The 13,792-nt window shown below is 39.1% G+C and overlaps 1 protein-coding gene across 1 annotated transcript in view; it reads left to right on the forward strand.

The window, feature by feature from the left end:
- The first annotated feature begins 2,636 nt into the window (after window positions 1-2,636).
- Window positions 2,637-13,792, forward strand: part of DHX9 (DExH-box helicase 9) — a 69,946-nt gene continuing 58,790 nt past the window's right edge. Inside the window, exons 1-3 of the mRNA XM_023728114.1 lie at window positions 2,637-2,769; window positions 5,904-6,036; window positions 6,879-7,019. Coding sequence (XP_023583882.1) covers window positions 5,926-6,036; window positions 6,879-7,019 — 252 coding nt within the window. The 5' untranslated portion in view covers window positions 2,637-2,769; window positions 5,904-5,925. The remainder of the gene's footprint in view (window positions 2,770-5,903; window positions 6,037-6,878; window positions 7,020-13,792) is intronic.

Below are 13,792 nucleotides of genomic sequence, written 5' to 3' on the forward strand. Positions count from 1 at the left end.
AAAAAAAAAGATTGAGAAGTTAGAGGGTTGACATGTTGTGGGGTTGTTAACCAATGTCATAAAACAATATGTGTATTACTGTTTCATGAGAAACTATTTGTTCTGTAAGCCTTCACCTGAAGTACGATTAAAAAAAAAAAAAAGATATAAGCCCAGGGACCTACTAATACAGAGAATTGGGCTCAGTGTCATACAAAATGGCAAACAGTATAAAATGGTTGTATGGGAGGTAGGGCTGCCTCATGGTTGAGTATGGCCTCAAATCCAGTCTGTGTGAATTTAAGTCCCAGCTCCGCCACTTACCAGGTGTGTCTAAATTATACTTCAATTTAGAAAATATTAGATGGTCCAGGATTAACTGAATTAATTATTGGTGAAGATTTTGTGTGAGTTCCTTCAGCTTGGTCTGTGTATAGTTGAAAGCGTGATGTGCACAACAGCCCCCATGTTACTACCAACACTTAACATTATTCACTTTTCTAATTCTAGCCAATCTGATGAGTATGTTGTGATATTGTTGTTTTAATCGCATTCCTATTGTTACTGATGTTTTTGAGCACCTTGAGAACGCTTAATGACCTTTTGGTTTTCCTCTTCTGCAAACTGCTTGTTCATGCCTCCTGAGGTTTAGTTAGCATCAACCCCTCAGGCAGTCCCTCTTGGTTTGGTCAGCTCCACTCACTGGCCTCAGGTCTTTTAGGAACCACGACCAAAGGGCAAATTGTTTACTGCAAAGAGTAAACGACACCTTGCATCTACCAAACTTAGGAATGAAGTCAACTCTTTCCAAAGTTATTTCTAGCCAAAAAGGTAAACGTAAAATGTTAAGTGGTCCAGTTGACACAGACCTTTCCTTATTTGATCTGTAGCCTCAGTTCCAAATTCTTAGGTAGCAAGAACATTACTTACTTTTTTATGATTAAAAAAAAAATACCACCCTGCTTTGCTAACCTCTGTAGTCTCCCAAATGGAATATCTAGTGCTTGTCTTTCAATCTGGCCACTCTCCATACTTCTGGAGCAGTTGCATATTTTGACGCTTCATCTGCAAATGAAGATCTCAGAAGGTGCTACTTGCCAGGGCAACCTACAACAGGTAATGCCAGTTATGGGATTCAATCCCCTGGGAACTCTGGGTCTCAGGTGCAAAGCCTAAATTAAGAACCAACTCAATAACAAAATCCTCCTTAATCCCTGAAAGCTAAACCTCTGAAAATTTTATTTACACTTAATGAAATATGTTGGCACTTTGGCTGCGTTCATTATTTACTACAAAACACTTGAAATCCATCTATGTTTGTTGTTTCCCTTATCAAGGTCATCAATAACTAACTATCAGTAATACCTGCAGCTTAAGCACTCTGAAGCATACAAAAGAAAGAAAAGATTAAAGTCTTTCAATGATTTCACTCTTAATTGAAGAGAGCAAACACATAAGGAAAATAAAAGGATGAGTAAATGCTAAACTGTGTTGATTTGATTATAAGTGCAAAACAGTTTTAAAGAAGAGACTGATCACTATAAACTAGAAGGGTTAAAAGAAAAAAAACATAATGAAAGAAGTGAAAAATAAGGATAGATAGGTATGATACTCCTAGACTACTGATTGGTCTGTATTTTCTGGAGCAATACCAGCATAAAAATACTTTGTATTGTTGCTTTCATGAGTGGTGCAGTGGTTAGGAGTCTTGGCTGTTAACCAAAAAGTTGACAGTTTGAACCGGCTGCTCTTTGGAAACCTTATGGGGCGGTTCTACTCTGTCCTATAGTGTCACTATTAAGTCGAATCCACTCGACGGTAACGGGCTTTTTTGTTTTTGTTTTTGTATATAGTTAAGAGGAGCCCTGATGGCATGGTGGTTAAAGCAATTGGCTGCTAACCAAAAGGTTGGCCGTTTGAACCCACCTGCCAGCTGCTCAGCGGGAGAAAGACGTGGCAGTCTGCTTCTGTAAAGATTTGCAGTCTTGGAAACCCTATGGGGCAGTTCTACTCTGCCCTATAGGGTCGCTATGAGTCAGAATCTACTGATAGCAGTGGGTTGGTTTGGGTTTTATATAGTTAAGGATATAAATTATCCCAACGATTGTGAAAACAAAAGGACATTCAACTTAAGCAGAAATGGCCTTGCTAGTTTTAGTCATTTGGGTAGTATGAATGAATAAAGGGTCCCTGCCTTCACTGAGCTTATTTCCTTCTCAGGAGATGTTCATGTTCAGCGTATCTGAATCACTAACAACTTTCGTTACCATTTATTAATCACTTATATGTACCAGGTACTGCGTTAAGCCTCCTTCCTTTGTCTTCTTATTTAATCATCACAACAACCCAATGAAATAAGCACGAAGACTTCCAGTTCTGCGTACGAACGGCACCTCTCTCACCAGACGTCCTTACGACATCAACTGGGAAAGATCTCGCAGCATCAAAATGCTAAAGCCCCACCCCCACCCTCGCCCCCCGAAATATTCAAAAGTATTAAAGGCGAAAGTACGCAAAGCCGCCGCGGACGCAGCGGATCTCCCAGGCGATAAGATGAAGCCCGCGCGAGGCTGCTGCAGGCCCGCCCCCGCCCTCGAAGCGTCCTCACCCCCACGCTCGCTCTCTGCGCATGCGCATGTGCACTAACCCGCCCCTCTCGCGACGGTCGGAGCCATTTCGCCGCCGCTTCCATGGTAGGTGAGGTGCGCTTTCCTGGTGTCTTTGTGGAAGGCCGGAGTTACGGACAGTCCTAAGCGTGCTGTGCTCTCGGGCACCAGAAAGCGGAGACTGGTAAGGAAAAGATACTCTTCCCGTCTTTCCCACTCTGAGGGGTGGGTGGCGTGAGGCCCTGCGGTACTGCAGCCTTTGTTGCGTAGCGCGGGTGGCGGCGGTGGGTGGGGGAAGGGACGAACGGCCCGGCGAGTTCCCGGATTGCGGATTGTGTGCGTTGCTTGCCGAAGCGCGCTTGCGCAGCTCGGGCCGCGCAGTGGCCCCTAGTCCTCCGCCCAGCTCCCACTCCAGTGTCCAAAGCGCAAACTCCCGCTTCCTCCGCCCTTCGAACGCCGGTGGTGGCGCTATGCTGCTAAGTGAAAGGGGGAAACTGTCTAGTCGTTAGCCCGCGGAGACGCCACACAGTGTCTAGGGCCATTCATTCATTTATGCCACAAATATTCGTTGCTATCCTACGGGAACTCTGGAGCTGTAAGCAAGTTAGAATCCCTGCCCTTCCCTCGAGAGGCTGCGGCGTGGGGGGAAGGGGAAGCAGGCGATAGAAAAATAAATAATTGCAGGCTTTTGTAAAAAATAGTAAAGGGTGTAAAGGCAGAGAGCTACTCGAGCTAGTGTGGCAAGGAAATGCGTCTTGGAGGAAGTCGACATTTGAGCTGTTGAAGCCCGAGAATGTGTCATGAAGATGCAGAGGAAAAGCAGAGGTACAGAGGCAGAAGGGATTACTTAGCCTTAAAGCCAGAAATTGGAGAGGGACTGAAAAAAAGGCCACGTGACTGGAGTGTGGCGAGAAGGATTTAAGAATAGATTTTAGGTAGCAACAGTGGAAACAGGGAAACCATCTTAAGACATTATTGCGATACTCCAGGTGTGCAGTGGTGTTGGCAGAGGGAGATGGAGAGAAGCGAATGGTTTGGAGACATTTTAGAGGCAGAATTGCATAATGGTGGAGGGTGGTAGATCTGGAGTCAGACTACCAACCTGGTTTGGAATTCTGGCTCCAATTACTAGTTCTGTCTCCTGGGGCAAGTTATTCTTTACCTTAGTGTCGTCATCTGTAAAAGGGGGATAACGATTAAAAAAAAAAAAAAAACCACACCAAACCCATTGGCGAGTCGATTCCGACTCATAGCAACGTTATAGGACAGAGTAGAACTGCCCCATAGAGGGTTTCCAAGGAGCGGCTGGTGGATTAGAACTGCCGACCTTTTGTTTAGCAGCTGAGCTCTTAACCACTGCGCCACCAGGGCTCCAGAGTTGTAAGGATTAGGTAAAATAGTTCATGAAGCTGATGCACCAGAGATACTGTTTGGCACATAGTAAGGACTCCACAAGGGATTGCTGTGGAGAATCTTGAGGGAGCGGATGACTCCTAAATTGTGATTAAGTAGGTGGGTGATGATGCCATTTATGGAAATGGAAAGGGGAGACAAGTTTGGGGAGGAAATACAAAATTCTGTTTTTACTCTTGTGTTGCCGACTAAGCATTCAAATGGGTATGTTAGTACCGCAGTTGAATGAACTGTGATTTTGGACTGAATTTCCAGTATATATTTGGACATCATTAGCATATAGTTGGTATTGAATATTTTGGGGTTAGATGAGACTACCTAGGAGGAAAGGAATTTGGTAGTTTAGTCCTTCATATTTCATGTTACCAGGCCACCCTGAGGGCTTGTTTCTTGAATTAATACTCGGGGGGAATGTACAGCTAGGTATCTTCAGCTTTTCACAGCTTTTCTGCGACTAGAGTGGCCCTTCACCAAATGACTGATCAGGATTAGCCTGTGGCCACAGAATAAATCTAACCAGTTTATACCATGGTCTGGTTTGATTACATTAGACTTAGGTGTTAACAAAATGCACTATGCATGAACAGAAGACAGGTTTAATGCTGGTAGTGGGGATTTCTCCTCACGGCAAACAAAATTCATAGCATATTTTCTCTGGTTGTAAATCTGGACTCATATGTTGCTTATAATTTAGGTTGAGGTGCTGTATCTTTTGGTATACAATAATCTGGGGTAGAGGGAGAGTGCCAACAAGTATGATGCTTGTTCAAGTATCCTGATACACTTCAAGAAAACCTGATCCTCAGGTTTTAATGAATAACAAGGCCTAAAGGAAAGATTTGGTACTGCCCCCTTACATTCAGACAAGAGACTTTTTTTTAAACTCTCAAAGTAATGAGACCCAACCAGAGGATATTTCGCTGTTTACAACCAATAGCAAACATTCAAGCACTTGGCAAAGGGAAAATTAGAAGGTCGACTGCTCCCTAATAGTGTTCCTTCGTTTCATTACTTGCGTTGTTAGTAGAAAAAAAGATGCCTTTAAAGTAGGAAAAAGGATTCCTTCAGGTAGCTCCCCTAATGCATTAAAAAAAATTTTTTTTTTAATTTTGATACTTGAAGGTATTTTAGGAACAGAGAGGTGAGTTATATATATGGGAGCACTTTGAACATTGGGCTTCAGGAGGAGGATTGAAGTGATGGGGCCATTTTAGAGCTAATAGTGGACATTTAGGAACACTTTGGAGAGATGTAAACATTTACTGAATACTTACTGTTTGGACTTAATATATATGCATACACACATGTCCTACACCTTTGACGAAAATCGATTAGCAGTCATATCAGAATGATAACAAGCCATTTGTTTTAAACACAATATGTTGATTTCTTAATATAGTAGTTTGGGTTTAGGACTCCACAGTGGGTGACTTGGAAAAGTTGCTTGACTTAGTTCTAAGTCCCAGTTTCTTCCACTGTTTAAAAGCAGTTATAGTATTTAACATATAATAGTGTCAGCCATAGCAACTATTGTTAATGAAGATTGAGTGAAAACACATAAGGTGCTTATTGTAGAAAGTAGAATATTACATGAAAGTTTTTGTTTTAAAGATACAAAACAGTCATAGTCACCCAAAGATAGCCATTTTGCAAACTCTTTCTTTTCAGTCTTGATTTATGCATATATACTTTTTATGTAGTTAAAATTAAAAATACAATTTTATATCTTTCTTGTAGTATGTCATACTTTCCAGTTTTGTCATTAAAAGTTCCTCATGGACAGTTTTAATAGTTGCATGATAGAATATTCTGTACTTAGCCTGAATTTTCATTAATTTTGAGTTATTGGTTATTTTCACTTTGTGGTATTATAAATAATGCTGTTTTCAAATAACTTTTTTTTAGGTCTGAAGAAGACACTTGAATCATGGGTGACGTTAAAAATTTCCTGTATGCCTGGTGTGGCAAAAAGAAGATGACCCCATCCTATGAAATTAGAGCAGTGGGGAACAAAAACAGGCAGAAATTCATGTGTGAGGTACTAACGAAAACAGTTTACATTTGTGTGATTTATGAGGCACATGTGGGGGTTAAAAGAAGAATGTTTGGAAATGTTAATGTGTTGCAGGTTGAGGAAGAGTAGTTCTTGATTATGACTTGCCCCTTATTCTGTTTTATTATAATTCAGTCTGATTAATACATTAATTCTAATTATAGCCCCATTGCTCCTCAGCTTCCTTAGTACTAGTAGTGCAGATTAGAAAAGTTGGATCATCTGTTCACTAACTCCGGTAGAAAATAGAGAAGTTCTTGACTGTTTCAGGTCAAAATGTTTGAAACAGGGCTTCACCCCAGGTATACTGAATCAGAATCTAAATTTTAACAAAATCTCCAGGTGATTCTTAAGTATAATAAATTTTGAGAACCACTGCTCTACTAATGGTTCTCAGATTGGTCCCTAACCAGCAGCATTAGCATTGCTTGGGAACTTGTTAGAATTGAGAAATGATAATTCTGAACCGGGGTTCAAACCAGAACGCAGCCAGTTCGCACCCCTGGTTTGAAATAAAGACAAATGGAGGGCTTGTTCTTAGTAGTTGCAAAATCAGATTTTAATGTGGAATGTTCTGTCTTATGAGTAGAGAATATGTGAGCCAAATAAATTAATATTATTTTTGCATTAGTTTTTTAAGGGATAGCATGGTTCAAGCTTTTTTATACAGTAGCCCATGAATTCTCTTAGATGTGTTAATGTATTTATAGAGTATATCTCCAGCAGTTAGCTGTTGGCTATCCTTTAGACTATTAAATTACGAATTTTTAAAATCCCAGAATTACCCAGGTCAGTCTCTTAATACATTTTTTTCTTGGCTATTAAAGGTTCGAGTGGAAGGGTACAATTATACAGGCATGGGCAATTCCACCAATAAAAAAGACGCACAAAGCAATGCTGCCAGAGACTTTGTTAACTATTTGGTTCGAATAAATGAAGTAAAAAGTGAAGACGTCCCAGCTGTTGGGGTAGGTACTTAGGGCAAAGTACTCAAGATGTATGCATTCTAAGGTTATGCTAACCTGATACATACGGAGACTCATGATACCTTGTTTTCTCAGAGTACTGGAATAAGTTTTTGAAGATTTGAAATTCATTCTTATTATGTACCTGTTTTATGGGTCGGAGCAATTCTTTTAATCTCTGTGTTTTAAGATTTTATTTCATGCAGTCACACACCAGATTTTTCAGAACCTGTTGTGTTCCGTGGGCTCTCAAAGATAACATATTAGATGTTTTTATTAGATATTAAATTTATATTATTTCTGTTTTATATTTAACTTATTAAATATAAAAACAAGTAACATTTTAACACAATTTCTGTTCTCATTGGCACTTGTTATATAACCAAAACCAAACCAAACCTGTTGCCATTGAGTCGATTCTGACTCGTAGAGACCTTATAGGACAGAGTAGAACTGCCCCATAGGGCTGGTGGATTCAAACTGCTAACCTTTTGGTTAACCAAAATATGTCATTCACTGGAATAATAGTCTAGTGTTTTTGATACCATGATTGGCTTAATTATATTATGTAAGTATTCAGTAAAGACCTAATTCTTGTTTTAAAAAATAAGTTTATTTCTCATTTAATTTAAAAAAATGAAAATACAAATTTTCACAAAAATAGAGGGATTGTTGACTCACTGAAAGGTTCATGTTGTAAGTAAATCCTGTAGATAACATAAAATGAGAGAATTTTTTATAAAATGTTTAGAAATAATACTGATATCAATTTTAACAGAGTCATACTTTTTACTGAATTTTTGTATTCTGGCTTATTTATAAAAGTAAAAATACATGTTTTATTTCCTTCTGTTACTTTGGCCTAGAAGGCAAAAGACTTTCTGGTAACGATTATATAATTATAGGATTTTTAAAAGTCTTAAATGCTAAATAATTGTAGGATTTTTTAAAGTTTTTAATTGGCATTGGTTTGCTCATCTATAGGATGAAGGGATTGAACAAGATTTTTACTGGCTATGAAAAGAATGTTGCAAATAATCTTTCAAATATTTGAAGTCATTGGAGTTTGCGTCACCTGTTACGACCTGTATCTTTTAACCACTTCCTTTTTGTTATCTTAGAGTGTAGGTCTGCTGGTGGCAGATTCTCTTTAATTTTCTTTTATCTAAAAATGTAGTTATTTCACTTTTTTATTATTATTGTACTTTAGATGAAGGTTTACAGAGCAAACAAGTTTCTCATTAAACAATATGCATACTGTTCGGTGACACTGGTTGCCAACCCCGTGACATGTCAACACTCTCTCCTTCTCAGCCTTGCATTCACCATTACCAGCTTTTCTGTCCCCTCCTGCCTTCTCATCTTTGCCCCTGGGCTGGTGTGTCTGTTTAGTCTTCTTTTGTTTTATGGGCCTATCTAACCTTTGGCTGAAGGGTGAACTTCAGGAGTGACTTCATTATTGAGCTATAACGGTGTCTGGGGGCCATACTCTCAGGGTTTCTCCAGTCTCTGTCAGACCAGTAAGTCTGGTCTTTTTTTGTGAGTTTGAATTTTGTTCTACATCTCCAGCTCTGTCCAGGATCCTCTGTTGTGATCCCTGTTAGAGCAGTAAGTGATGGTAGCCAGGCACCATCTAATTGTGCTGGACTTAGTCTGGTGGAGGCTGTGGTAGTTGTGGTTCATTAGTCCTTTGGACTAATCTTGTGTCTTTGGTTTTCTTCTTTCTTCCTTGCTCGAGACAAGTTGAGACCAGTGGAGTATCTTAGATGGCCTCTCACAAGCCTTTACCTTCTTTCTTGAAGAATATTTTCCTTGGATATAGAATTCTGGGTTGCCAGATTCTTGATTTTGGTTCTATTCATTTAGCACTTTAAAGGTCTTGTTCTCTTATTGTCTTACTTCCATTGTTTCTGATGAGAAATCAACTATATTTGAATTATCTTTCCCTTATATGTAATGTGCGGTTTTCTCAGGTTATTTTCAAGAATTTTTTTTCTTTATCTTTTATTTTCAGCAGTTTGACTGTGATGTGACTGGGCATGGGTTTCTTTATATTTATCCTGCTTGGAGTTTGCTGAGATTCTTGAGTATGTAAATTTATGTCTTTCACCAAATTTGGGAAAGTTTGGTTGTTTTCTTCAAATACTTCTTTATTTTCCTCTCTCCTCGTGGAACTCATGTTAGAAAGTATGCTAAACTTTTTGCTGTTATCCCACAGGTCTCTGAGGTTTTCCTTTTTTGTACTTTCTGCTCTTTCAACTGAATAATTTTTATTAATCTAAGGAGCCCCTGGTTGCCCAGTGGTTAAGAGCTCCGCTGCTTACCAAAAGGTCGGCAGTTTGAATCCATCATCTGCTCCTTGGAAACTCTGTGGGGCAGTTCTGCTCTGACCTGTAGGGTTGCTATTAGTTGGAATTGACTTGATGGCAATGGGTTTGTTTGGTTTTAAGGAGTCTTAATGGCGCAATGGCTGCTAACCAGAACGTTGGTGGTTCGAACCCATCTGAGTGGCTCTGTGGGAGAAAGACCTGGTGATCTACTCCAGTAAAGATTACAGCCTAGAAAACCCTATGGGGTAGTTCTACTTTGTCACATGCGGTCACTTTAAGTCAAGACCCGACTCAACAGCATCCAACAACAACAGTTTTCAAATTCACTGACTTTTCTCTGTCAGTTCCATTATGCTATTCAGTGCATTTTTTATTTCAGATGTTGTCTTTTTCATTTCTAGAATTCCTGGTGTGTTTTTTATATATTATTTCTCTGCTGGCATTTCCTATTTTGGCATTCATGCAAGCATGTGTTCGTAGTGTGAGTATGAATTTTCTTTATGTCACTGAGCATAATATATAATAGCTGCTTTGAAATCCTTGACTACTAATTCTGACATCTGGGTCATCTTAGGATTGGTCACTGTTGATTGTATTTTCTCTTGAGATTGAATCATATTTTTCTGTTTGTATGTCAAGTAGTTTTGGGTTGTATCCAGGGCATGGTGAATAGTATGTTTTGGCAATTCTGAAAAATGTTACATTCTTCCAAAAAATATTGATTTTGCTGTCATTTTATCAGGCAATTAATTTGATTGGACTCAAACTGCGAACACTGTCAGCTTGATCTCATTTCAGTTCTCTAATCCTTTGTTAGGTAGCTTTGGAGTCTGCCCTTGAACCATATGTGTGGTTCAGGAGTTAGCCAGAGATTTGGGCAGAGTTTCTCACTCTTTTCTGGAATACCCTCTCAAATTTAGCAGCTTTGGTTCCCCCAAACTCTATCCTCTGGTTCTTCAGACCAGAAAGAATTCAGAAGAGCCTTCCCTCAGGCTAAAAGGTGTAATCAACAGGAATTACACCCTTGCCATCGTTCCCTGCTTCCCGGTATCAATTTACCTTCAGAATCTGCTTGCTTTTGTTCACTCTTCAGTGCCTTCATATAGTTGTTTTTTTGCTGTCCCCTCACCCCCCTCCTAGAGTTTCTGTTGTTTGCAGAAGGGTTAATCCTGCCTTCCTTGGCCTTGCAAAAGCAGTACCTTACTTTCTCATTAACATTTTAATAAGCTTAGATCTTACCCATAAAATGCTGTGATTATGCATTTCCTAACCTATCCCTCAATTTTTTTGTTCCTCAAATATGTCATCAATTTTCTACCTCAAGACTTTTGTACTTATTTTTTCTTCTACCTGGAGGCTCTTCCCCAGATTATCCATAGAACATTTAATGAGATACTATCTTCTCAATAAGGTCTTCCCCAGCCATCCTATTTAAAATCACAAGTTCATTGCCATCCTCACCCTGGTATTCCTATCACCTTTCATTGCTTCATTTTTCTTTATAGCACCTAGAACCATCTAACCCAGTTGTTCACAATTAGAGGCAATTTTAGTTCTTGGGGACGTTTGTCAATGTCTAGAGACATTTTCTTTGTTATAACTGGAGAGGGCCCCTGGTAGAGGGGCTAGTAGGTAGAGGCCAGGGATGATGCTCAAAATCCCATAATGCACAGGACAGCTCCCCCACAACAAAGAATTTTCCAGCCCAAACTCAGTAGTGCCAAGGTTGAGAAACCCTGTTCTGATTTTTTTTTCTAGATCCTCATATTAGAACGTAAGTGTATGAGGACAAGAGATTTTTATCTGTTTTTAGTTCAGTTTAATTCCCTAATAGAATAGTTTCTGGACTATAGCAGGTACTTGAATGTTGTTTGGTTGAATGATGAGTGGATGATTTTGGAAAAATTCAGTCATACAGAAGCTCGTCTCAACCTCCCCATCCCCGTCAAACCCTTCGTGTCACTTAACTCCTTTAGAAGTTAGCCTTAAACTCCACAAAGTGCACTCCCAGAAGTGACCTATATGTTCCTAAGTGCAAAGGATACTTGAAAATTTTTTTTTACTGTGGAAAATTTCAAATGTATATAAAAGTAAGAATAATATAATGAATCCCCACTTTCCTGTCATCCAACTGCAGTACTTTTCAGCATGGCCAGTCTTCATTCCTCTCTCCCCCTTCCCACCAGATTATTTTGAAGCAGATTCCAGACATCATTTATCTGTTAATACTTCAGTTTGTATCTCTGAGATACTCTTTTTAAAAAATATATATATAATGTCATTATAAAAAAAGAAAGAAGTTCCTTAATATCAAATATCTAATTAGTGTTCAAAGATTTCTAGTTGTTCCATAAGTGCTTTTTTTTTTTTCCTTTTTGCAGTTTGTGTAAATCATGATCCAGGTGGCGTTCATACACTGCAGTTGGTTGATATCACTTAAGTCTTTTAATCACTAGATTTTCTATCTCTATTCTCTTCTCTTTGTCTTTGTCTTTTTTACCTCTCTTGTTTTTCCTTGGCAACTTGTTGGAGAAACCAGGCCATTTATTCTTTGGTTTTCCATAATCTAGATTTTGCAGATTATATCTCTGTGGTATCAATTAACATGTTTCTCTGCTTCTGTTTTCTGTAAATGAATAGTTAGATCTAGGGGCTTGCTGAGATTCAGGTTTGATTTGGGAAGGAAAGCATAGGGGCAGAAAAAATGTAAAGGTAATGTATACTTCCATCTGGAGGAGGCATTTAATGTTGTGATGTTAGCAGCCATTGATGATCAATGCATAAACCCATTGTTTCATTAAGTGTTCCTTAGTTGGGACATTTTTATAAAGCAAAACCTTTCTTTATCAAAAATTTAGTCACCCTGAGGTGTAATTCGTATAGGTTTTTACAGGAAATGTAAGATAAATGTTTGATTCTTTTCCTTTATTTAACATTAAAAATAAGTTGATAATTCCAAAAAAACCAAACCCATTGCTTCATGTGTATTCTGACTCGTAGCAGTCCTATAGGACAGAGTTAGAACTGCCCCATAGGGTTGCCTAGGCTGTAAATCTTTTTATTTTTTTTTTTATTGTTGCAGTTTAAGTGAAAGTTTACATTTCAAGTTAGTCTCTCATACAAAAATTTATACATACATTGTTATGTGACCCTAATTGCTCTCCCTATACTGTGACAGCACACTCTTCCTTTCCACCCCTGATTTTCCATGTCCATTCAACCAGCTCTGAACCCTCTCTGCCTTCTCATCTCACTTCCGGACAGAAGCTGCCCATTTAGTCTCATGTATCTACTTGAGATAGAAGCACACTCTTCATGAGTATCATTTTATGTCCCACAGTCCAGTCCAATCTTTGTCTGAAGAGTTGGCCTTGGGAATTGTTTCCGTTCTGGGTTAACAGAGAGTCTGGGAACCATGCTTTTTTGGGTTCCTCTAGTCTCAGATCATTAAGTCTGGTGTTTTTTTTACTAGAATTTGAGTTCTGCACCCCACCTTTCTCCAGCTCCATCAGGGGCTCTGTTGTGTTCCCTTTCGGGGCAGTCATTGGTGGTAGCAGGGCACCATCTAGTTCTCCTGGTCTGAGGCTGATGAAGTCCCTGGTTTATGTGGCCCTTTCTGTTTCTTGCGCTCATACTTACCCTGTGTCTTTGGTGTTCTTCATTTTCCTTTACTCCAGGTGGTTGGGACCAATTGATGCATCTTAGATGGCTGCTTGCTAGCTTTTAAGACCCCAGATGCCACATTCACCAAAGTAGGATGTAGAACATTTTCTTAATAAACTTTGTTATGCCAGTTGACCTGGATGTCCCCTGAAACCATGGTTCCCAGACCCCTGCCTCTATTACTCTGTCTCTCAAAGTGTTTGATTGTATTTAAGAAACTTCTTAGCTTTGGTTTAGTTCCATTGTGCTGACTTCCCTTCACCTAAGATAATTCTTGTCTACTATCTAGTTAGTGAATAACGCTCTCCCTCCTCACCCTTGTAACAATCAAAGAATGTTTTCTTCTGTGTTTAAACTTTTCTTGAGTTCTTATAATAGTGGTCTTATACAATATTTGACCTTTTGTGACTGACTAAATTCACTCAGCCTAATCTAAGGCTATACATCTTTACAGAAGCCTACTGCCACATCTACCGTGGAGTGGCTGTTGGATTTGAACTGTGGACCTTTTGGCTAGCAGCCAGGCACTTTAACCACTGTGCCACAGGGCTCCTCTTCAAATACATAATGGATTTTAATTTTTCTTTTTTTAATACTTAGATGAAGAGCAGCTTTATTAACAAATTATAGGTATATAATTCACTTACCTTTATAGCTCATATTATTTGCTACAACTTAATCTTCTCAAAAATAAAATTTTCTACCATGTAAAACCTAGCCTTCCCTTAGACTTTTGAAAATTATTATATTTTGATACCTGAGAATTATAAAAAGGGTGCTGGA

Source organism: Trichechus manatus, unplaced genomic scaffold (assembly GCF_000243295.1).
Source record: "Trichechus manatus latirostris isolate Lorelei unplaced genomic scaffold, TriManLat1.0 scaffold00021, whole genome shotgun sequence".
Taxonomy (NCBI): domain Eukaryota; kingdom Metazoa; phylum Chordata; class Mammalia; order Sirenia; family Trichechidae; genus Trichechus; species Trichechus manatus.